This window comes from Bactrocera tryoni, unplaced genomic scaffold (assembly GCF_016617805.1).
Source record: "Bactrocera tryoni isolate S06 unplaced genomic scaffold, CSIRO_BtryS06_freeze2 scaffold_7, whole genome shotgun sequence".
Classification (NCBI taxonomy): Eukaryota; Metazoa; Arthropoda; class Insecta; order Diptera; family Tephritidae; genus Bactrocera; species Bactrocera tryoni.
Genome location: NW_024396366.1, coordinates 6,595,688 through 6,618,532, shown reverse-complemented (window position 1 = coordinate 6,618,532; position 22,845 = coordinate 6,595,688). Strand labels below are relative to the sequence as shown.

At 35.6% G+C, this 22,845-nt stretch overlaps 2 protein-coding genes across 3 annotated transcripts in view; one reads left to right on the top strand and one right to left on the bottom strand.

Annotated features, from left to right (window-relative positions):
* The first annotated feature begins 744 nt into the window (after positions 1 to 744).
* LOC120781597 (galactosylgalactosylxylosylprotein 3-beta-glucuronosyltransferase S) overlaps positions 745 to 22,845 on the top strand; it is an 88,336-nt gene continuing 66,235 nt past the window's right edge. The window contains exon 1 of one of the 2 annotated variants that reach the window (XM_040113832.1): positions 745 to 1,117. In XM_040113832.1, coding sequence (XP_039969766.1) covers positions 877 to 1,117 — 241 coding nt within the window. In that variant the 5' untranslated portion in view covers positions 745 to 876. The remainder of the gene's footprint in view (positions 1,118 to 22,845) is intronic. The other variant, XM_040113833.1, reaches the window with a different exon arrangement.
* Positions 3,821 to 4,849, bottom strand: LOC120781601. The gene is made up of 2 exons (XM_040113838.1): positions 4,233 to 4,849; positions 3,821 to 4,170 (listed from the first exon to the last, which is right to left on the bottom strand). The coding sequence occupies exons 1-2, from the start codon at positions 4,741 to 4,743 to the stop codon at positions 4,010 to 4,012; spliced, it is 672 nt and encodes a 223-aa protein (XP_039969772.1). The 5' UTR covers positions 4,744 to 4,849; the 3' UTR covers positions 3,821 to 4,009.

Here is a 22,845-nt window from a genome sequence, read left to right as displayed (position 1 = left end):
CTCCGCCCTCAACACTTGCCATTGTCCGCGATCTTCACTGTTCGGCGACACGAGAGAAATGAGATTTTGTGCGCCGACACGATCGTAAAAGATCAAACATTTTCGCGAACATGGATCGGTACGCGAACAAGCCCATACACGATAAACCGCAAGCGCACACATACCGATCGAACGCACTTGTGTGCTCGTGTATAGGCGCTTTAAGCCAACACATTTATTCAACGAACAGCTGATAGCCTCTGAAGCTAGCGCTGCATGTTTTAGGTTGTACATATGTTATTAACATTGTATAAGCTTATATAAATAAATAAAAAAAAATATATATAAAAATATTATAAAATGTATATGGTGGCAATATAATTGCATATGATGGTTTATTTATTGCAATTTTATATTACAATAAGATCATATCTCAATATTATAACAAATTTATTATAATGTTATATAATAATTTAAAATTGCGTTCAGAGTACTACGTGACTGAAGAATTTTCGCGTAGTTGTGCTTTCTGCGTTTGCCAAATTAAAATAACAAACAAAACCAATTTCGCATTGTGAGGTTTCCTTACAGACAACACAAATTTGTAAGGAAATTATGAGCATTTGAGCTATTTAAATCACGTTAGCAGAAGGAAAACCTCTTTATATACAAAAACCTCACAATTGCTATAGTGCTGTAAGAGATATATCATATGGAACAAACATCGATGAATATCGACCATCACGAGTATCGATTATTTTTTTAACATATTGATTAGTCAGAAAATGACTCGTGAATGATAAATTTGTTTTAAAACAAATGCATAATATTGCGATTTGTGTTATTATTAATTTCTATCTTTGTGATGTTTTCGTAAACTAAAAATTAATAAGAATTATGAAGAACCTGTTGACCAGGCACAAGCAAGAAATCCGAAAGCAAAATGCCTTTTTTCCCAATAGAATAGCTGCTGACCTAACCGTGGGGAGAGATAGTTTCCCATCAAAGCACGCATGGTCTAAAAGCAGTACAATTCCAAAGCTTGGCGTACTTTTTGTTGTCATTTGCTTCCTTCTGTATGTTTTATGGGGGACTCTTGATGTTACAATTGCTGACTCCACCGATTGCAATCTCTCAGGTAATTATACCCAAATTTATTAATTTTTTGTATTATAAGTGGAGATAATATAGGAAAAACTTGAATATACCGTCCAAGGATTTCGGGAAGAGGAGGCTCTCCAGATCAAGAATATATGACACAATTCTAACTGCTAACACTTATATGGGCTGGGATTTAGAATAGCATCCCCGGATTTCGGGAATAAAATGGGTATCACTGGAAAGGTGACGTTCTCCAGATCACGAAAATATATATATAGTTGCCGCTGACTTATGTATAGTTTTAAAGATATTTGCATTTAAAGTTGAAAAATTGATAACTTCTACATTGGTAATTTGTATATTGTGAACAACTTTTTCACTTATATTATGCACTTTTCACTTATATTATGCACTTTTCACTTACTAACACTTCACTATAACGTTTCTGTATATTATTTTTTTTAATATTTGTTGTAAATAAAGCTTTATTTTAATTATTTTATTTTAGTTAAAATTCTCTGCATTTGCACAATAAGAAAAGGGTTGCCATGGTTATTTTTTTTGGAGCGCGGCGCGGAAATTTTATATACAGAATTAATATACAGAAACGTTATAGTGAAGTGTTAGTAAGTGAAAAGTGCTGAATAAAATACGTGAAAAAGTTACTCACAATATACAAATTATCAATGTAAAAGTTGTCAATTTTTCAACTTTAAATGCAAATATCTTTAAAACTATAAGTCTGCGGCAACTATATATATATATTTTCGGGATCTGGAGAACGTCACCTTTCCAGTGATACCCATTATATCCCCGAAATTCGGGGATGCTATTCTAAATTTTAACCCTTATATTTTTTTTTTTAAATATTCCCTTTTAAACATTCAAAAATTTGTAGTAGTAACACATGAGGGGTATTCTCTTGCTCTTGCAAAACCCTTGCACGGTGCACGAATTGCAGATATTTCCTCTTGGTGCACCGGCTCAACAACAAACACACGTAGAAAATTATTGCAATGGCTGTGAAATATGTCAGACCAAAACCCTTGTTTATTCTCGTGCAATGACATTACATGTCAAAAATAATTGCAACCCTATGCTAGCTGTCACTTTACAGCCCTATTCTCATGCCCTCACAAAAGTCGCCAACCTCACTACAGTGATGTTTCTCACTATAGTGAGGGTTACCTTATTCTGGCGAAAATTCAAAAGCTCAAATGCTCACTTAATCACAAATATCTGTGACGTGTGAAAGCAGCCATCATAATACAAAACATCTGTGTTTGTTTTGTTTTACATCAATATTTGACATTTTTTAAAAAATATATGAGTGTTATAACTAGCATGTAGGAACAGTTCTTTATGTACGCGGCAATTGTTGAGGAGGAGGAATCGGGGGGTAGGAGGAAAATTTTGAAGGGTTTACGAGACAAAAGCGATCCTTTTACTATGCAAGACACAACATTTATAAATACATTTCGACTCCTAAAATCGCTATGTAAAGTACTTATAGGTGAATTGGTGCCGCATGATGTGCAGAAGTCGAGTATATCTTTTGATCTGCTTTTCCTGGCGTGTTTGTATTTATACGGGCATGGCTATTACAAAAAATGCGTTGGTTATAGTTATATGCTTTGGGATCGCACAATCGGCGGGGTCGGCTTTAGTATACCATCCCAGGATTTCGGGAATAAAATGGGTATGGTCGGATAGAGGAGATTCTCCAGATCACGAATATATATGGTTATAGCCGCAGGAAGCTTATAGTTTTCGAGTTATTCGCGTTTTGTGTTGAAAATTTGCAATATTTTAATTACATATATTCGATATATAAAATTATTTTTCACTTTTATATACGCTTACACATCACTTATTCATTTGCACACATTTATTTTATATAATATAGTGCAAAAATAGCTTTTAATAAACATTTAAATTATTGTTGAATTTGATTATTTAAGAATAACAAATGAATTACAAACTGTCATATAATCAGTGTTACCTTATCGACATCATTTGTAAAAATAAATGTGTCAAATAATCAGTGTTACTATAGTAAAATATTTTACAAACTAAAATAAAAAAAATATATAAAGAAATATTATACCCTAAATACAGAAAACATAATCGTTGATAAACATAAAAAAAATATAAAAAATTTAAGTGGCTGCCAATGTAAAAATGAGTTCTACGGGAGAAAAAAAATGGGGGTGTTTAGTTTAGTATATCATTTTGAAGAGGTTTTGCGCAAAGAGGGAGGGGGCTGGGGTTGCTACCCTCATTTGAAAGGTAATGAATGGAGCTTTTGAATAATAGCACCCTTCCCCCCCTAGGACCACGGGGGCTCTAGGGTAGCCTCCTGAAAATGGTGTAAAATCGTAGTTTTTCCAAACAATTTTCACTAATTGTTATAAAATTTATGTATTTTTACGCATAGAGTGACTCAATGTTTAGTATTTTTAATATTTCAATGAATTAAAGTGGAAATCCACTTTATTTAAATAATAAAAACACTGAAAATTAAAAGTTGTATATGTATCGGTAATAATGCATACAAGTAGTTGAAGTACCAAGATAACCCAACCAACCATTTATACAATACCCCCTAAATAATAAAATTGGGTTTTCATTTGTGTTTTAGGTTTTTTATTTTGTGTTATACACATATTTAATAACAGCCAGTAAAGAAATAAATGGGTCTGTAGTTTTTTTTTTGGATTTCCCGCCTCCATAAAAACTCTACTATAACATCAGCAAAGTTTGCCGGATTATTATAGTTGTCTTTATAAAAAAATCTCTTCACTACACGCCAATGGGACTCGATTCTTTGGGTGTGTGTGCCATCCTCGGCGATGAATGGATTCCCAGGGTCGCTATGGTTAACCTTTTTATGGATGTAACCATATTCAGGGAGGCATTCATTTGCGCGCTAAAAATCTGTCCTTATGGTTGTTCCTTCTAGTACATTTTTACGAATAAGAGGGATGAGGACCTCAGCGGAACGTACATTGTCTGGGCATACCTCCAGTCTGAGGTCCTCACTGCCATCCTTTATCATACCCAGCACCCAATGCCCTTCTAAGCGTCTTCCTGAAAAAAATAAAAGTATTTGAATAAACATAATTGCATTATATATAAATTATTATTATTACCTTTGTTATATTTCCGTTTCCCGAATTTACTTTCGTCAATCTGCACTATCTTACGTGGACCACCAATCTTCCCTTTGAATTCTTGGTGGTCTAACTGAAATATAACTACCGCTTCCCTGCAGTAGCTATACCAGTCGGAGATAGTGGCAGATGACAATTTCTTTCCCACGCTCGCATAATTCTCCCTATAAATATCTTCCCGCGTAAAGCGGTGGGCGAAGCAGTACATTAGGTAAAACACGTGGGGAAAGCTTAATTTTACGCCTTCAAACCACGTGCCCGCTGCCCTTGAAATAAGGGACTTCGTCCTACAATTGCCCCTAGAGCATTTGAAGTATCCTACTGGGTGGCGTTTGTCCAGTGCCATTTTGGTTTTGTGAATGGTACAAAGCCGGCTTTTCGGCAACAGACCGTAAACCTCGGCAAATGCTACACAAAATTTATGTGAGCCCAAGTATTCGACCATTTTCACTATATTCCACTGCTGTATTGTGGTAGCATCAGGACTCATTAGTGCTGCAGCGCTCGTGGATGCAATATCATCATCTTTGAAAAAATTAGATATTATTTTATATAATACTGTTTTCAAAGAAAATGTCAAAGCTCTCTGAAAAGCGCCGCAGGCGAAAATTTGTAATAAAAAATCGCGCGATTTTTTATTCCAAATTTTCATTATGTTTTCAGTATAATATATTACATTGAAACAAGCGCCGCAGGCGAAAATTTGTAATAAAAAATCTCACGATTTTTTATTCCAAATTTTCGTTATATGGACGTAATATATTGCCCACTTTTCAGAGTGCTAAATAACGTATTATATTTACCTGATTGGTTATTTGACTTCATTATAAAGTTATTTTATTAAATTAGATTAAAAATTTCCAATTGCGAAAACACGTTTTAAATAAGGCACGCGAATATAGTATAATAAAAATTTGAATTCCATTGAAATCAAAATACCGTTAATGCAGAAGTAACCCAACCAACATTTTTTCCATAATACTAACGTATTACTCCATTATTAAAATATATAGCATAACCTTAATTGAGCGTGGCCCTAAGGATCCACCCACCACCCCACCCCACAACTTTTCACATGTGTTAATACTTACAACCATTTCTTCCGAAACGAGTCCTATGTAAAGTAACCCAAATGTATATAAGACCTACCATTTTGATTCGTTGGGTTATTACTGTCTTCCTTTTGTGCTTATTTTCTTCGTCGTTTGACAGTTCATATTCAGTAATTTTGCTTACATTTCAAGGAACAGTATAACACGTAATTTAAAGCTGTTTTATTTATTAAATTGTACATAAAATTGCAACTTAAAATTCGTAACTTATCATTAATTCAATTAAATATATTTCAAAGAAAAAAGGAGTACAACGCGAAAAAAATTTGATACACCCCGGTGTTGGACCGACTAGGGTTATTTTTTTGAAGCGCGGCCGAAGGCCGCCCACGCAAAAAGGAGTTCAACCAGAAAAAATTCTGATACACCCTGGTGTTGGACCGACCAGGGATATTGTTTTTTATAGGTTGTTGATTTTCGTATTTGAGGTATAATCTGTTCCCTTTATTTCGTTTAGTTATTTTACAAATGATGTTGATAAGGTAACACTGATTATATGACAGTTTGTAATTCTTTTGTTATTCTTAAATAATCAAATTCAACAATAATTTAAATGTGTATTAAAAGCTATTTTTGCACTATATTATATAAAACAAATGTGTGCAAATGAATAAGTGATGTGTTAGTGTATATAAAAGTGAAAAATATAAGTGCAAAATTAATTTTATATATCGAAAATATGTAATTAAAATATTGCAAATTTTCAACTTAAAACGAAAACTGTAAGCTTCCTGCGGCTATAACCATATATATTCGTGATCTGGAGAATCTCCTCTATCCGACCATACCCATTTTATTCCCGAAATCCTGGGATGGTATACCAAATTCTTCCCGATCGGCGCAATCGATTGCACCCATATTGGGATTGTTTCACCCTCAAGCACAGACGCCATTACTCCTCTGTCACTTTTCATGAACCGGAAAGGATTTTACAGCCTTAATGTAGAAGCAGTACGTAATCTTCTATATTATACAAACTATTTACCAAGAGAGGATGGAGTCATGTGTATAAGTTTACGCAAGTGAGGAAAGTTCTCTGATCGCCATTCACTTGGGAGTGGCCAGAAACGACCGACCATGGCAAACGAAATAAGGACTACGAATTAAGGGCATGCACCTGGAATGTCCGGTCCCTTAATTGGGAAGGTGCCGCTGCCCAGCTGGTTGATGTCCTCGTAAAAATAAAGGCTGACATCACCGCCGTCTAAGAAATGCGATGGACGGGACAATGACAGAGACGAGTAGGTCCTTGTGACATTTACTACAGTGGCCATATAAAGGAGCGCAAGTTCGGTGTTGGATTCGTGGTGGGAGAGAGACTCCGTCGCCGAGTACTATCAGTCACTGCGGTGAATGAAAATCTGGCCACAATCCGCATCATAGCGAGGTTCTTCAACATATCGCTGATCTGTGCCCACGTCCCGACGGAAGAGAAAGACGATGTGACTAAAGATGCCTTCTATGAGTGCTTGGAGCGCACTTATGAAGGCTGCCCCCGCCACGATGTCAAAATCGTGTTTGGCGACATTAACGCCAGGGTGGGCCAAGAAGGTATCTTTGGCACTACGGTCGTTAAATTCAGCCTCCACGACGAAAGGTCCCCAAATGGGTTGAGGCTGATTGACTTCGCCGTTGCCCGAAATATGGTTATCTGTAGTACTAGATTCCAGCATAAGAAGATTCATCAAGCTACCTGGCTGTCTCCGGATCGAAAAACTACCAACCACATCGATCATGTTGTGATGGAAGACACGTCTCCAGTGTTTTAGATGTGCGTGCGCTCCGAGGTCCTAACATCGACTCGCACCACTATCTTGTTGCAGCTAAGATTCGCACCCGCCTCTGTGCAGCAAAAAACGCGCGCCACCAAACACAAGGAAGGTTCGACGTCGAGAAGCTGCAATCACAACAGACAGCCGAAGGATTTTCTACTCGGCTTGCACTCCTGCTCTCTGAGAGCATTCGTCAACAACTCGGTATAAAGGAACTGTGGGACGGTATTTCAAATTCCTTACGTACAGCTGCAACCGAAACCATTCGCTTTCGGAAAGTGCAAAAGAACAGCTGGTACGACGAGGAGTGCCATGTCGCAGCGGAGAGAAAACAGGCTGCCTACCTTGCAACGTTACGATCGACCACTACACGTGCGGGATGGGATAGATACCGAGAGTTGAAGAGGGAAGCGAGACGCATTTGTAGACAGAAGAAGAAAGAGGCCGAAATGAGTGAGTACGAAGAGCTTGATAAGCTGGCCGACAGGTGTAATGCTCGAAAATGCTACGAAAAAATGCGGCGGCTTACAGAAGGTTTCAGGACGGGAGCATACTCTTGTAGAACCCCCAAAGGTGATCTAGTCACTTATGCCCAGAGCATACTTAAATTATGGAGGGAACACTTCTCCAGCCTGCTGAATGGCAGTGAACGCACAACACCAGGAGAAGGAGAACCCGATTCCCCAATCGATGACGATGGAGCAGACGTTCCATTACCCGACCATGAAGAAGTTCGAATAGCAATTGCCCGCCTGAAGAACAACAAAGCGGCAGGGGCCAAATCTTGGAAAAGACCCGTGAAAGAAGAATCGACACACACCACCTCTTCGTCGATTTCAAAGCTGCTTTCGACAGCACGAAAAGGAGCTGCCTTTATGCCGCGATGTCTAAATTTGGTATCCCCGCAAAACTGATACGGCTGTGTAAGCTGACGTTGAGCAACACCAAAAGCTCCGTCTGAATCGGGAAGGACCTCTCCGAGCCGTTCGATACCAAACGAGGTTTCAGACAAGGCGATTCCCTATCTTGTGACTTTTTCAACCTGCTTCTGGAGAATATAGTTCGAGCTGCAGAGCTTAACAGAGAAGGTACCATCTTTTATAAGAGTGTACAGTTATTATTGATATCATCGGCCTTAACACCCGCGCCGATAGTTCTGCTTTCTCCAGACTGGACAAGGGAGCAAAACAAATGGGTCTGGCAGTGAACGAGGGCAAGACGAAATATCTCCTGTCATCAAACAAACAGTCGTCGCACTCGCGTCTGGGCACTCACGTCACTGTTGACAGTCATAACATTGAAGTCGTAGATAATTTCGTTTACCAGCGTAAACACCACCAACAATGTCAGCCTAGAAATCCAACGCAGGATAACTCTTGCCAACAGGTGCTACTTCGGACTGAGTAGGCAATTGAGAAGCAAAGTCCTCTCTCGACAAACAAAAACCAAACTCTATAAGTCACTAATAATTCCCGTCCTGCTATATGGTGCAGAAGCTTGGACGATGTCAACAACTGATGAGTCGACTTTGCGAGTTTTCGAGAGGAAAGTTCTGCGAAAGATTTATGGTTCTTTGCGCGTTGGCCACGGCGAATATCGCATTCGATGGAACGATGAGCTGTACGAGATATATGACGACATTGACATAGTTCAGCGAATTAAAAGACAGCGGCTACGCTGGCTAGGTCATGTTGTCCGAATGGACGGAAACACTCCAGCTCTGAAAGTATTCGACGCAGTACCCGCCGGGGGAAGCAGAGGAAGAGGAAGACCTCCACTCCGTTGGAAGGACCAAGTGGAGAAGGACCTGGCTACGCTTGGAATATCCAATTGGCGCCACGTAGCGAAAAGAAGAAACGACTGGCGCACTGTTGTTAACTCGGCTATAATCGCGTAAGCGGAGTCTACGCCAATTAAGAAGAAGAAGATTTACCAATCTTTCTATTATTACATATGTTTAAAATAAAGCCAACATATACATACATATATCTAGTTTGGTTATCTATAATTTTATTAATAACAAAATGTAATGTGATGTGAAATAAATTAATTAGAACAGCGTGTGAAATATAATATCAAACTCTGCCTAATTAAAGCAAAAATATTTAAATTTTAGAAAGCATTTTCAAATCTACTGCATCTGGTAATTGAACAAAAATTAAATAAAATATTTCATTAGGCACCAGAGTTCAATTTTATGATTTTCTACTATCGCTTATATTGTTTTCAACAATTATTTCCATCTATTTTTATGAATGCATAAACAAATATTGGATTTATTTTTTATTTATTGGTTAGCAGCGGTATGCATATGTAGATGATAAGCAATGTACGTAGTAGGTGGATTTTTGTTTTCTTATTTTTATTAAAACAGCTGTTTGACAGCGAAAAGCTTTTTACCTCACGTGGTGACTTTTTAAGCTTTTTTCTTATGAGGTTTGAGCAAGAATAGCCTCACAAAATATGCCTCACAAGAAATCTCTCAAATTTTTCCTCTCAACTCAGTTGAGAGGTTTTTTCGGTATAGGGCTGTTAGTTAAATACATATATTGACGCTAAATTGTTGAGAAAGATAAATTTTAAATAGGTTTTATAATTTCCATTGAAATTATAAAGATTTGTTACAGTTTTTTTTTGTTAAGAGAATGCAGAAGGTGCGTCAATTCACAATAGTCATGCACAGTAGTCATTTACAATAAATTGACCGAACCAGCCGTTCATATATCACTAGATTCTGCAATGGGTGCTCTCGTGCCCTTGTATATTTCGGTATAGGATTTTTGCAATCTGGAATCTTGCAAGAGCAAGAAAATCCCCCTAAGGTATTTCTCAATTCTTCACTAAGTTTTTTCACATTTTACACTTGGTATATTTAAATTTACGGCACAATTCCGAATTCTTTGGCGCCGCGATTTGAAGGTACCGTTGGAAAGAGGAAGTCCTCCTGATTAAAAAATATATAGAGTTATAGGTACCGCAAACGCTTAGTTTACGAGATATTCGACCTTAAAGAACAAAAATTCGCAAAATTCGAACATTTCAAGAAGCTACATATTTCACCACGTTAAACCCACTTGATTCACATTTTTCTCTTCAAATTAATTAAATTACACTATAATCTTTTAAATAAATCCACATTTTACACTTTTAGCAGGTTTTTTATTTAAAAAATCTTTATTTTAAAAATTACATTTTACACTCGTTTGAACCTCATTTGTTTACCAAAAATTACGAAGAAATGGAGCGCTGCCATGTGATGACAAGGCAATTCGCTGAAATTCCTCTTTTTCGCAAAAATTCCTCTATTCATGCATATGGATATTTTCTTTTTTAAATTTATTAAGCAAATAAGTAATATTATATATCGGGTGATTTTTTAAGAGCTTGATAACTTTTTTTTAAAAAAAAACGCATAAAATTTGCAAAATCTCATCGGTTATTTATTTGAAACGTTAGATTGGTTCATGACATTTACTTTTTGAAGATAATTTCATTTAAATGTTGACCATGCGGCTGCGTCTTAGGTGGTCCATTCGGAAAAGTCCAATTTTGGGCAACTTTTTCGAGCATTTCGGCCGGAATAGCCCGAATTTCTTCGGAAATGTTGTCTTCCAAAGCTGGAATAGTTGCTGGCTTATTTCTGTAGACTTTAGACTTGACGTAGCCCCACAAAAAATAGTCTAGAGGCGTTAAATCGCATGATCTTGGTGGCCAACTTACGGGTCCATTTCTTGAGATGAATTGTTCTCCGAAGTTTTCCCTCAAAATGGCCATAGAATCGCGAGCTGTGTGGCATGTAGCGCCATCTTGTTGAAACCACATGTCAACCAAGATGCTAACAAACTTTTGTTGCCAAAAATGGAAGAACTGAACTTGGTTGACATGTGGTTTCAACAAGATGGCGCTACATGCCACACAGCTCGCGATTCTATGGCCATTTTGAGGGAAAACTTCGGAGAACAATTCATCTCAAGAAATGGACCCGTAAGTTGGCCACCAAGATCATGCGATTTAACGCCTTTAGACTATTTTTTGTGGGGCTACGTCAAGCTAAAGTCTACAGAAATAAGCCAGCAACTATTCCAGCTTTGAAGACAACATTTCCGGAAGAAATTCGGGCTATTCCGGCCGAAATGCTCGAAAAAGTTGCCCAAAATTGACTTTCCGAATGGACCACCTAAGACGCAGCCGCGGTCAACATTTAAATGAAATTATCTTCAAAAAAAGTAAATGTCATGAACCAATCTAACGTTTCAAATAAAGAACCGATGAGATTTTGCAAATTTTATGCGTTTTTTTTTAAAAAAAAGTTATCAAGCTCTTAAAAAATCACCCGATACATGTATTAGTAATATTATATAATAATATTATATGTATATACATATGTATAAGTAATATTATATAATAATGTTACGTAATAAAGTGTAAGGTTACAGTACAGTACGAAAACTCAAATTTTGTTTCAATATGAGTGCATGATAAAGTAACATAAAAAATAAATTGAAATCACTGACATATAATAACCAAAATGTATAAATTGTATAACGAAAACTTAAATTTTGTTTGAATATTGGATATAAAGTGGTTATATTTTTTGGTTATCATGCACTCATATTGAAACAAAATTTGAGTTTTGGATATAAAGTAGTTATATTTTTTGGTTATTACATCTGTCAGCGATTTCCATTTATTTTTTATGATACATTGGTTTGTATTTTAGGTGACGGTGAATGCATCTTAGTAGTGTAACAAATTAAACCCGAAATTCCGACAAAATGTAGTAAAATTTTTGGTTTTACTTTTTTTTTTATGGCTATTGTCTTTTAATGAAATTAGTATTTAGTTTCGTGACCTTTATTTTTTAATATGGTAGCACAGCGTTGTTTTTGGCATCTTTCGATGGAAATAAAGTCCCTGCGTTCTTCAGATCATCTTATAGTTGCGTGATCGATGTCGACTTACATTGGAATACCGTCTCCTTAATATCAGTCCACAAATTTTTTATGGGGTTGATGTCAGTGGACTGTAGCGGCCATTCCATTACCTTGTCATACGTTTTCCAAGCCACCTTCTAGCAACTTAACTTGTGTGCTTGGGATCGTTGTCCTGCTGGAACGTCCAAACGAGCGGAATTTCTTCACTGGTATACGGCAGCATGGTTTTCTGGAGTATTTCGTCATATGGATCATCAGTCATGCTTTCTTTGATCTAATAAATGGGTCCTACACCTTGCCAAGAAAAGCATGCCCAAACCATGATACTCGCACCACTATGTTTTACCGTTTTTTTCTATATTTCGGCTGGTATTCGGTATTGGACGGACGTCTTACATATTGACGCAATTCTTTTCCGCTTAACAATCTTCGATTCGTCCGACCATAAAATGTTCCACCATTTGGTCGAAGACCTAATGAAATTTCCTTTAGCAATAATGGCTCTTTTTTATGGATCGGGGGCCCCCAAGTCATGATCACACAAATACCGGCATATAATTTAAATACTTCTAGGAAGACTAAAGGCGCCTTTTGGCTCGGTAGCAGCCGCAAATGGAATCTGCCGTGGGTATCTGACAATGGAGTTGACTTCTCTTCCTGCCATTTCTGGCTTGCTCCCACGTTTTTTTATTTCTTGATTGGTACTTGAAAGCATTACCCACCATTGTGGGTGAGCAACTAAGATTATTTTGGACTTCGACATTAATTTTGCCCTCAGAAAGCAATTTTTTTTATCAGGGCGCGTTTCTCAAGCGTACAATTTTTATTTTTCGACATTTCGAAATGAATAAAAGTAAAATTTTAACATTAAAACCAAAAACTTCAATTAAATAAATGAATTTCACTGTTATTTTTAAATTTTCAGAAAAAATTTCACATAATTTTAATTTTTCAAACACTTCTTTCAGGGACTACTAAGATTTTGACTGACCGAAAACGCGTTGCAAATAAAAAATCACGCAATTGTAACAAAGGGTCGGCTTTAGTATACCATCCCACGATTTCAGGGTTAAAAGTGGTATGGTTGGATAGAGCTGATGCTCCAGATTAAGAATATATATAATTATTGCCGCCGCAAACTTATACATAGTTTTCGAGATATTTGCATTTAAAGTTGAAAATTTTGCAAATTTAATTTTACAATTTCTCGATTTATAGTAACTTTTTCTTTTATATTATGCAATTTTTATACACTTACAATTCACTACACTATTTCTACATATTTGTTTTTTATTAATATTTTAGATATTTGCTTAAAATAAGCATTTTATATTTTACATAAATATTATTACATGCACAATAACAATAAGTGTTCCGTGTTGTCAAATAATAAGTAATGCCATATCAACACATTTATCAAACGAATAAAAAATAGGTTTATACCCCAAATACATAAATCAGTATCCCTTTTCTTACTATATCATGAGTAAAACGCAAAAAAAAAGTTTTACTCGAAAAAAACCTGATACACCCAGGTGTTGGCACACCCTGGTGTTGGATCGGCCAGGGTTATTTTTTTGAAGTGCGGCCGAAGGCCGGCAACGCAAAAAGAAGTTTTACTCGAAAAAAAACTTGACACACCCTGGTGTTGGCACACCCCGTGTTGGATCGACCAGGGTTATTTTTTTTTAAGCGCGGCCAAAGGCCGCCAACGCGAAAAGGAGTTTCAATCGTAAAAACCTGACACACCCAGGTGTTGGATCACCCAGGATAATTTTTTTCATGCATTTGAGTTTTTTTTTTATTTATTTTTATTGTTTTCAATCATTTGTGATATGGTAACACTTATTATTTGACAACACGGAACACTTATTGTTATTGTGCGTGTAATAATATTTATCTAAAATATAAAATGCTTATTTTAAGCAAATATCTAAAATATTATTAAAAAATAAATATGTAGAAATATTGTAGTGAAGTGTAAGTGTATAAAAAGTGCATAATATGAAAGAAAAACTAACCATAAATCGAGAAATTGCAAATTAAATTAGCGAAATTTTCAACTTTAATTTCTTTCTAATTTTCTTAATCTGGAGCATCAGCCCTATCCAACCATACCACTTTTAACCCTGAAATAGTGGGATGGAATACTAAAGTTTCCCCGTAACAAAAACCACAAGCCAAGCGAAACAAGTTGTTGCATGTTTTCATGTCAACATCTGAAACTAACTTATTTTGAAATGCATCCCAACAATAAAGTTGTAATAAAAAAGTATGACCACATATTTTAAATGAATGCCTAGCACTACTAAGAATTTGGCCGCAACTGTATATCCGTTTAAAGTTGAAAATTAGCACTATTATTCACACTTATATTCTGCATTTTTATAGGCTGGGATTTATAATAGATCGAAGATGGGCAAAATCGGCCCACTGCCACGCCCACAAAACGGCGAAAACCGGAAACCTATAAAGTGTCATAACTAAGCCATAAATAAAGATATTAAAGTGAAATTTGGATTGCATTAGGGAGGGGCATATTTGGACGTAATTTTTTTGGAAAAGTGGGCGTGGCGTCGCCCACTTATGGACCAAAAACCATATCTCAGGAACTACTCTACCGATTTCAATGAAATTCGGTATATAGTATTTTCTTAACACCCTGATGACATGTACGAAATATGGGTGAAATCGGTACACAACCACGCCTTCTTCCAATATAAGGCTATTTTGAATTCGATCTGATGCCTTCTCTCTATAATATATACATTAGGAACCAATGATGATAGCGGAATAAAACTTTACACAAATACGTTATATGAAAAATATGTAAATGACGGATATTGAAATCTCGATTATCACTTTATCATGCGAGAGTATAAAATGTTCGGTGAAACCCGAACTTAGCTCTTCCTTACTTGTTAACTTATTTTTTTATATTAAATAGTGCAAAAATAACTTTAATTCCTTGTTTAACTTTAGTTGAAATCCATTTGTTCATACAATAAGAAAATCGTTGCAAACAAGCAAAAAATTAGTGTTACCATATTTTGTAATGGAATGAAAATAAGAAAAGAGAAAAATTATGCCGTCAATCCGTACGGACGTGTTTTTTAATTCGCTCCGTATATTCAGATTGTGCAAATAGTAACCAATAAATAATTATAAAATAAAAACAAAATCAATAATAATCAGTGCTCACAAATTATTATTTAAAAACATAAACAAATAGTGCACGAAATAAATTGATAAAAACAAAATAAAACAAAAAATAAAATCAGTAATGAGTGCTACGCAGCCTCACCAGCTAGTCCGTAGGCATTCCTTAAATGCCTACTTTGTCGAGGCAACAAATACAACGCCAGGCAAAAAAAATGTAACGGCGATGATGACTCATCGCAGCGATCAGCCGAAATGAAAACTAAGCAAGCGCACTCAGCAGAAGCAGCAGTAAACAACAATCGGACAACAAGAAATGCGCCGTCAGCAGACACTATGCAGGTAGCAGTTAGCACCCGGACAGCGAAGGAAAACAAAACGGAAGGTGAGAATGTACCATGCAAAAAAGGACCATCTGTCCAGACTGGTATTGACCGCTTCGTAAATGTAAAAAGAAAACCGAGTCCAATTAAATCAGCGGTCAATAATAAAAAGTTTCAACCGGGTTCGCCAAAGGGTAAAAAGCCAGAAATCCTAAATGGCAACACATTTGCCTTGTTGAGCAAGGAGCATAGAATTGATGCCAAATTGTAACCAATTAAAGAAAAATGAAATACACCCGATTTACAATTTCCATCGCAGATTCACCCTTGAGGAACCACATAGGAGAGATGGTCCAGTACAATGTACAAACTACCAAGAGTATGGACACACGAAAACATATTGCACTCTACGTGTCTGTGTGGTGGGTGCTGATCTACATCCTACTTAAAAATGTACTCTCAAAAAAGAGGATTTAAATAAAAAAAATACACCGTTTGTGGAGGAAATCACACTGCTAACTACAGGTGTTGTCCTGTATACAAAGATTTGAAATCGAAGTTGTCAGAGGGCGTTCAAGCACGTCGTAACCAAATGATGAATATTGCTCGTAATGAAAATATTGAAATCCCCGTCCCTATTTCAAAACAAGTAAATCTTAAAGGCAATGCTACACAAGGAAGCTATGCAAACGTGCTAAAAGGCTATACTGCATAAATGCAATTGCCCAAAAACCAACCAAATGGAAGCGTTGAAACTATGATTTTCAACCTTACCCAATGTATGACACAATTTATGGCTTCAATGCAAAATATGATTCAAGAGATAATCAAATCACAAAACCAAATGTTGCAAACTTTTTTAAATAAAAAATGAGTGTATTGAACATTTGTTTATGGAATGCTAACGGTGTTAATTAACATAAATTGGAACTTATTAGATTTCTGGAAGAAAATAATATTGACGTAATGCTTTTGTCAGAAACCCATTTTAGGAACAAAAACAATTTTTATGCCGGGATTTAGAATATATATTACAAATCACGCAGATGGAAAGGCGCATGAAGGAACAGCAGTGTTGGTTAAACCACCACGCATTAGAATCTTATGCCACAGCGCAATTACAAGCTGCAACAATAACTTTAAAAAATCGCTGCGGGGACTTAAATCTGACGGCCATATACTGCTCACCTCGGTTTAAAATTACAGACATTCAATTTAAAGACTTTTTGGGAACACTAGGCCATAGATTTCTAGCAGGTGGAGATTACAATGCAAAGCACACATATTGGGGCTCACGGCTAATTAATCCGAAAGGACGACAGCTGTATCACACTATTATAAATAAGCACAATAACCTTGACATAATATCTCCTGGTAAGCCGACATATTGGCCGTGATCTAGGCTAGTGATCGTAAAAAAATACCAAATTTAATTGATTTTGTTGTAATCAAAATTATAGATAAATCGCTTATATCAGCTGATACATGTAGTGATCTATCTTCTGATCACTCTTCTGTACCAATAAAGTTATGTGAACAACCCATATTCGTTAATCCAAAAGTGGAAAATTGGCTACAATATAAAAAATACGTGAGTAGCCACATTAATATTGAGTACAAAATAAATACAGGAAGAGATATTGACGAAAGCATAGAAGAACTCAATGATATAATAACTACCGCAGCTGTCTTAGCAACATCAAACAAAAACTATAAGCCGCTTGGTGCCAGAAAAATTACTATTCTAGACATATGTAGAAAAGCTTCTAAACGAAAAAATGCGTGCAAGGTGTGAATGGCAGATAAATCGCTCCCCTTCCACTCAGCTTCAATTGAAATCAGCTGCACGTAAATTAAAAAAAGCGTTTAAACGTGAGGAAGAATCCAATACCGAAATGTATATAAAGAACCTGTGTCCAAATTCAAACAACCAAAATTCTCTTTGGAAAGCCCAAAAGTCCCTGAAGCCACCAACTAACTCCAACATGCCTATACGAGACTTGGGTGGAAATTGAACTCGAAGTGACGTGGAAAAGGGTAATTGTTTTGCAAATCACCTAGAAAAGGTATTTCAACCAAATTGCCCAAAAAAGAACCTTGAGTTGTCCAAGTTACCCAACACAGTTAACGAGTCACTCGAGTATTTTAAGACTTCACCTTCTAAAATTATTAGAATAATAAAAGAACTTAACCCAAAAAATTCACCAGCACATGATAATATTACCCCAAAAATGCTAATTAAGTTATCAAATATTGCTGTAGAAGTGTTCTCTTTGCTCTTCAATGCAATTCTTATTCTCGGATACTATCCTAATTCATGGAAAAAGTCGCAGATTATCTTGATAGACAAACCTGTAAAAGATTTGACACAGCCGTCTTCATACAGACCATTCGGTCTACTACCCTGTCTTTCTAAAATATTTGAAAAAGTGTTACTATCAAAGATGTTTCCTTTCCTCCACAAAATAATATAATATCAACGCACCAATTACGGTTTCGTGAAAAACATAGCACGATAAAGCAAGTAAATAGAATTACTAACAAAATAAGAAAAGCATTTGAACACAGGGAGTACTGTTCCGCAATATTTCTAGATGTAGCTCAGGCGTTTGATAAGGTGTGTCATGAAGGCCTTTTATATAAGATTTAAAACATTCTACCTTTAGAATTGTATAAAGTATTGGAGTCTTATTTAAAAAATAGACAATTTATGGTAAAAGTGGGAGTTTTCTTATCTGATGAACGAAAAATAAGGGTTGGTGTACAACAGGGCAGCGTTTTTGGCCCAACTCTATACATCATATATACAGCAAATCTTCCAAATGTTAACATTGTATTAACTTCAACTTTTGCGGATGACACAGCTATAGTGAGCCGTAACAATTGCCACATTCTGGCATCAAGAATATTAGCGGAGCATTTAAGTTCTGTCGAAGAATGGCTAGCGAACTGGCGTATAAATGTGAATGAACAGAAATGTAAGCATGTTACATTTTCGCTTAGATCAAAAATGTGCCCGGCAGTAAAAATAAACAATATTTTAGGACCCCAAGTGAACGAAGTAACATATCTTGGTATTCACTTAGATAGAAGGCTTACGTGGAGAAAACACATCTCTAATAAAATAACATGTATGAAGATTAAAGCTACAAATTTAAATTGGCTTTTAAATAAAAACTCTATACGTAGCCTAGACAACAAAGTGTTTGTATATAATGGGGTCATAAAGCCGATTTGGATGTATGTGAATGAAAAGAAATGTAAGCATGTTACATTTTCGCTTAGACCAAAAATGTGCCCGGCAGTAAAAATAAACAATATTTTAGGACCCCAAGTGAACGAAGTAACATATCTTGGTATTCACTTAGATAGAAGGCTTACGTGGAGAAAACACATCTCTAGTAAAATAACATGTATGAAGATTAAAGCTACAAATTTAAATTGGCTTTTAAATAAAAACTCTATACGTAGCCTAGACAACAAAGTGTTTGTATATAATGGGGTCATAAAGCCGATTTGGATGTATGGCATTCAACTGTGGGGTACGACCTGTACAACTAATATTGATATAATACAAAGGTTCTAATCAAAAATGCTTAGAACAATCACGTGTTCACCATGGTACATGAGTAATGAAAATATTCATAAAGACCTTGGTATTCCTATGGTAAAGAAAGAATTAGAAGATAGCAGAATTAAATATACAGTCGAACTTCCATAACTCGAACTATATATATGTACAAAAATATATGCAAATTTGCTTTGGTTATTATAAGTTTCGATATTATGTTGAAAGACCAAGCGGTCGCACATGTGCTCATATATAATTATGTGTGCATGTAAACAAATATGACAGACCATACGCATAATGTTTGTAAATTTGTCTACATGCAACATGTATATGTAGGTATGTAAATATGTACACTCAATGCTTCATGCGAAATTTCCGTTGACACGGACAACCAGTAGCGAAGCTCACGTTTTGTCAAAGAGTCAATGTGTCGACGGACCGTCGCGGCGTCATTGTGTTATTGGTAGAAAATCTGAGCTGTGCCGAAAAAATTAACGAACGATCGCCGATTCTCACCGCTTCCCTTGCCGCTCTGGCAGCTTCGCCCACAAACCAGCGTAGATATGTAAGTTTGTGTGTGAGCTTGCATGCATATCGACGCAGATTTTTGCAAGCCGCGTAACAATATTTTTTACATTCCTTGACAAATACAGTCAATCCCGGTTATGTGCCACAATCAAAGATAGAGATTTTTGTGGTTTGTTAAAAATAAAAATATTATATGGCACATAAACGAGTGCGGATACTTAATCGAGTGGTACTTAAAACAATAATTTCTATGTATTTCAAAAAAGAAATCGTGAGATGCAGTAAGATATAGGCAGTTAAGAGGGATGATTTTCATTTAAGCGGAGTACTACTTAACCGGGATCCACTGTACACATAAATCAGAGGAATATTGAATATTTTCACATTTATTGACTTGAAAATCGACCAATAAACTATGTTGTCATTTTTATTCTAATATATTTGAATACTTATATTTGCGACGTTGTCACTTTTTCCTTCTCATACAAATATCAGAAATTGTTAAATTTATGATTTTTAGCTTTTGTCATCGTCGCGAAAAGACGCCTGTGGGCAAAGGCATGCTTGGGGAGATGTAATGGTTTTTGTTTTTATGAATGAAGCAAGTTTGCCTGTTGAAAGTGCGCTTGCGTCCATGAATGAAAATATTGTCGTTAGGTGTTTTTCTACAAATTTGAGCATCGACTATTTGGCTGCCATATTGACTTGTGACGCTGCTGACGCTATTTGAAACCATTGTTGGTTTTGTAGAACAATATTTGTAATTTTTGCGGATGACATATCTACATGTGAACGCATATAAGTATGTATGTTGTGTATGCATTATTTGTGTGGGAATGTCATAAGCACATATTTACATATGTATGTACGCATATAAGTATGTATGATGCTATTTGAAACGATTGTTGTCTTTGTAAAACAATGTTTGTAGTTTTTGTGGGTGACATATGTACTAAAGGGTTGCAAGAATTAATTCACGCTATAAATGCAACAGAGAATTTATGAATTCATCTCATAACTCGAGTTGATGGCCGACGCTGAGTTGGAATTATGTGAATGCAGATACAGAGAAGACATTGTGAGTTGTTGTTTATCGCTAGCAGGTGGACTCAGCTCATTCCTCTCATAAACAAACCCAACTCACACTCATATCATCAACCAGCAGTGAATGCAAAGCGTTAGCGTTCGCTTAGTAGTGGAATAGTGTGTGATCGTCACTTATTGTTATGTTAATTCATTGTTTCTCTCATTCTTTTAACAGAACAGGGTGCACCCATAGCCGTAGACGCTTAACCGAGACAGTTTATTAAATATTTAAATTCGTCGTTTGTTTTGTGCATCCGAAGATAAAAGGGGATAAAATAGTTTTGGCATGGCATAATGGGTGTAAGTAATTGACCGCGAAATTCAGTGCAATTGTTTGCTAATATTTGCCATGTTGTAATACAATTTACACCTGTGTCTCTGTTTTACAAAAATATGTAACATTAGATGAATCTGCATCGTCAACCCAGTCGACGCCTGTACTAAGGCAGCAGCTTAATGAAATTAAGGATAATATAGTGAAAGGCAAATATATGTACAGTGGTTATTGAAGCTAGGAAAGCAAGGTTTGGGAAATTTTTGGCAAGGTTGAAAATAGTGGCAGTTTGGTAAGAGATGTTGTTGCATGCAAAAATTGTAACAGCGTTTTTAAACTTATGAATAGCACGTCTAACCTTGTGAAACATAAATGCTATAAAAATTTAAAAACCGTTCGGATAACTCAAAGATATTAGTGGACAACGACACAAAAAAAAATGTTGCTGATACGTTCACTGAATGGGTCACTAAAAATTGCAGACCATTCAAGATGATAGAAGATGCAGGACTGAAAAAATATACGGATCTAATGCTTTCAATTGGACCTAAGTATGAGTCGAACGTATATACTGATCAACTATTAACTCATCCAACAACGATATCCAGAAACATAGACAATCTATTCAATATAGCCCACGATTCCTTAAAATTAGAACTAAGTGAACTTAGTACCTTTGGACTTACCTCAGATTTATGGACCGATAATTATTTAAAACAAACTTTTTTGTCTATGACTATTCACTATATAAAAAGCGGAAAAATTGGAATGAAGCTTATTGCTTTTCGATCAATGGATTTTGAATCTTGTAGCAGTAAGTATTTGTTGAAACGGTATATATTTGCAGATATGTATGTGCAGCTACCACAGTACCTGTCCAATAAATTACGAACGAACAAAAAATTATCCGAAGTTCTAACTTTAATCATTTATAAAAACATAAATATTTGGCGTATTAAAAAAAAGAATTATTTTTATATGCTATATACATTAAACTTAAATTATCATATTTTTGTATTGAATCATATTCAATATTATTAAATTATATTAAAGATATTAAATTTTTGTTTTCGTTCGTAATTTATTGGACAGGTACTGTATATGTGGTGTCAAGTACAACAATTTGTTGTAATTTCAAGAAATGATTACCACAATTGCACACTAATATTTCAGTGCTCACAGCTGTACATACGTATTTTCAAATCAAACTTGATATCTCGTAGGAGCACCGACTAATAAATTGTTACAGTTTACAAATGAAGAAAAAAATTATATAAAACTACATTGCAAAAACATGCTAGAAGCATTGATTTTTGAGCATGATCAAAACAATAACGAAAGTAGTCAATTAAATTCTCTCTCAAATAATAAGGAACAACTTTTCTCAGGATTTCTTCAGCCTTCAAATCCAACAAATAATCTTGATCGAGTTCAAAATGAATTACTATTATACGAAAATGTTAACGAAGTAATGCACGACAATTTTGACGTTTTATAATGGTGGGAATCAAGTAAACTTAAATTTCCGTTACTTTTTAAATTAGTAGTGCCTCGTCTGAGAGAATATTCTCAAATGCCAAAAATTTACTTTCTGAAAAGCGTTGTGCTATTGGGTCTAACCCTGTTACTGTAGGAAAAACCATGTTTTTACATACGAATATGTAAATTAATTAATTATTTTTACAGTTTAAACTAATAAGAAACACATGTGCAACATTGAAAACTAATTTGATAATTATCTTTTCTAAATTTCTGAAGTCATTAATTCTTTAAATAAATTATTTTTAAGTTCAAAAAGACTGGTGAATGTTTTACATATTTTTTTTTAAATAA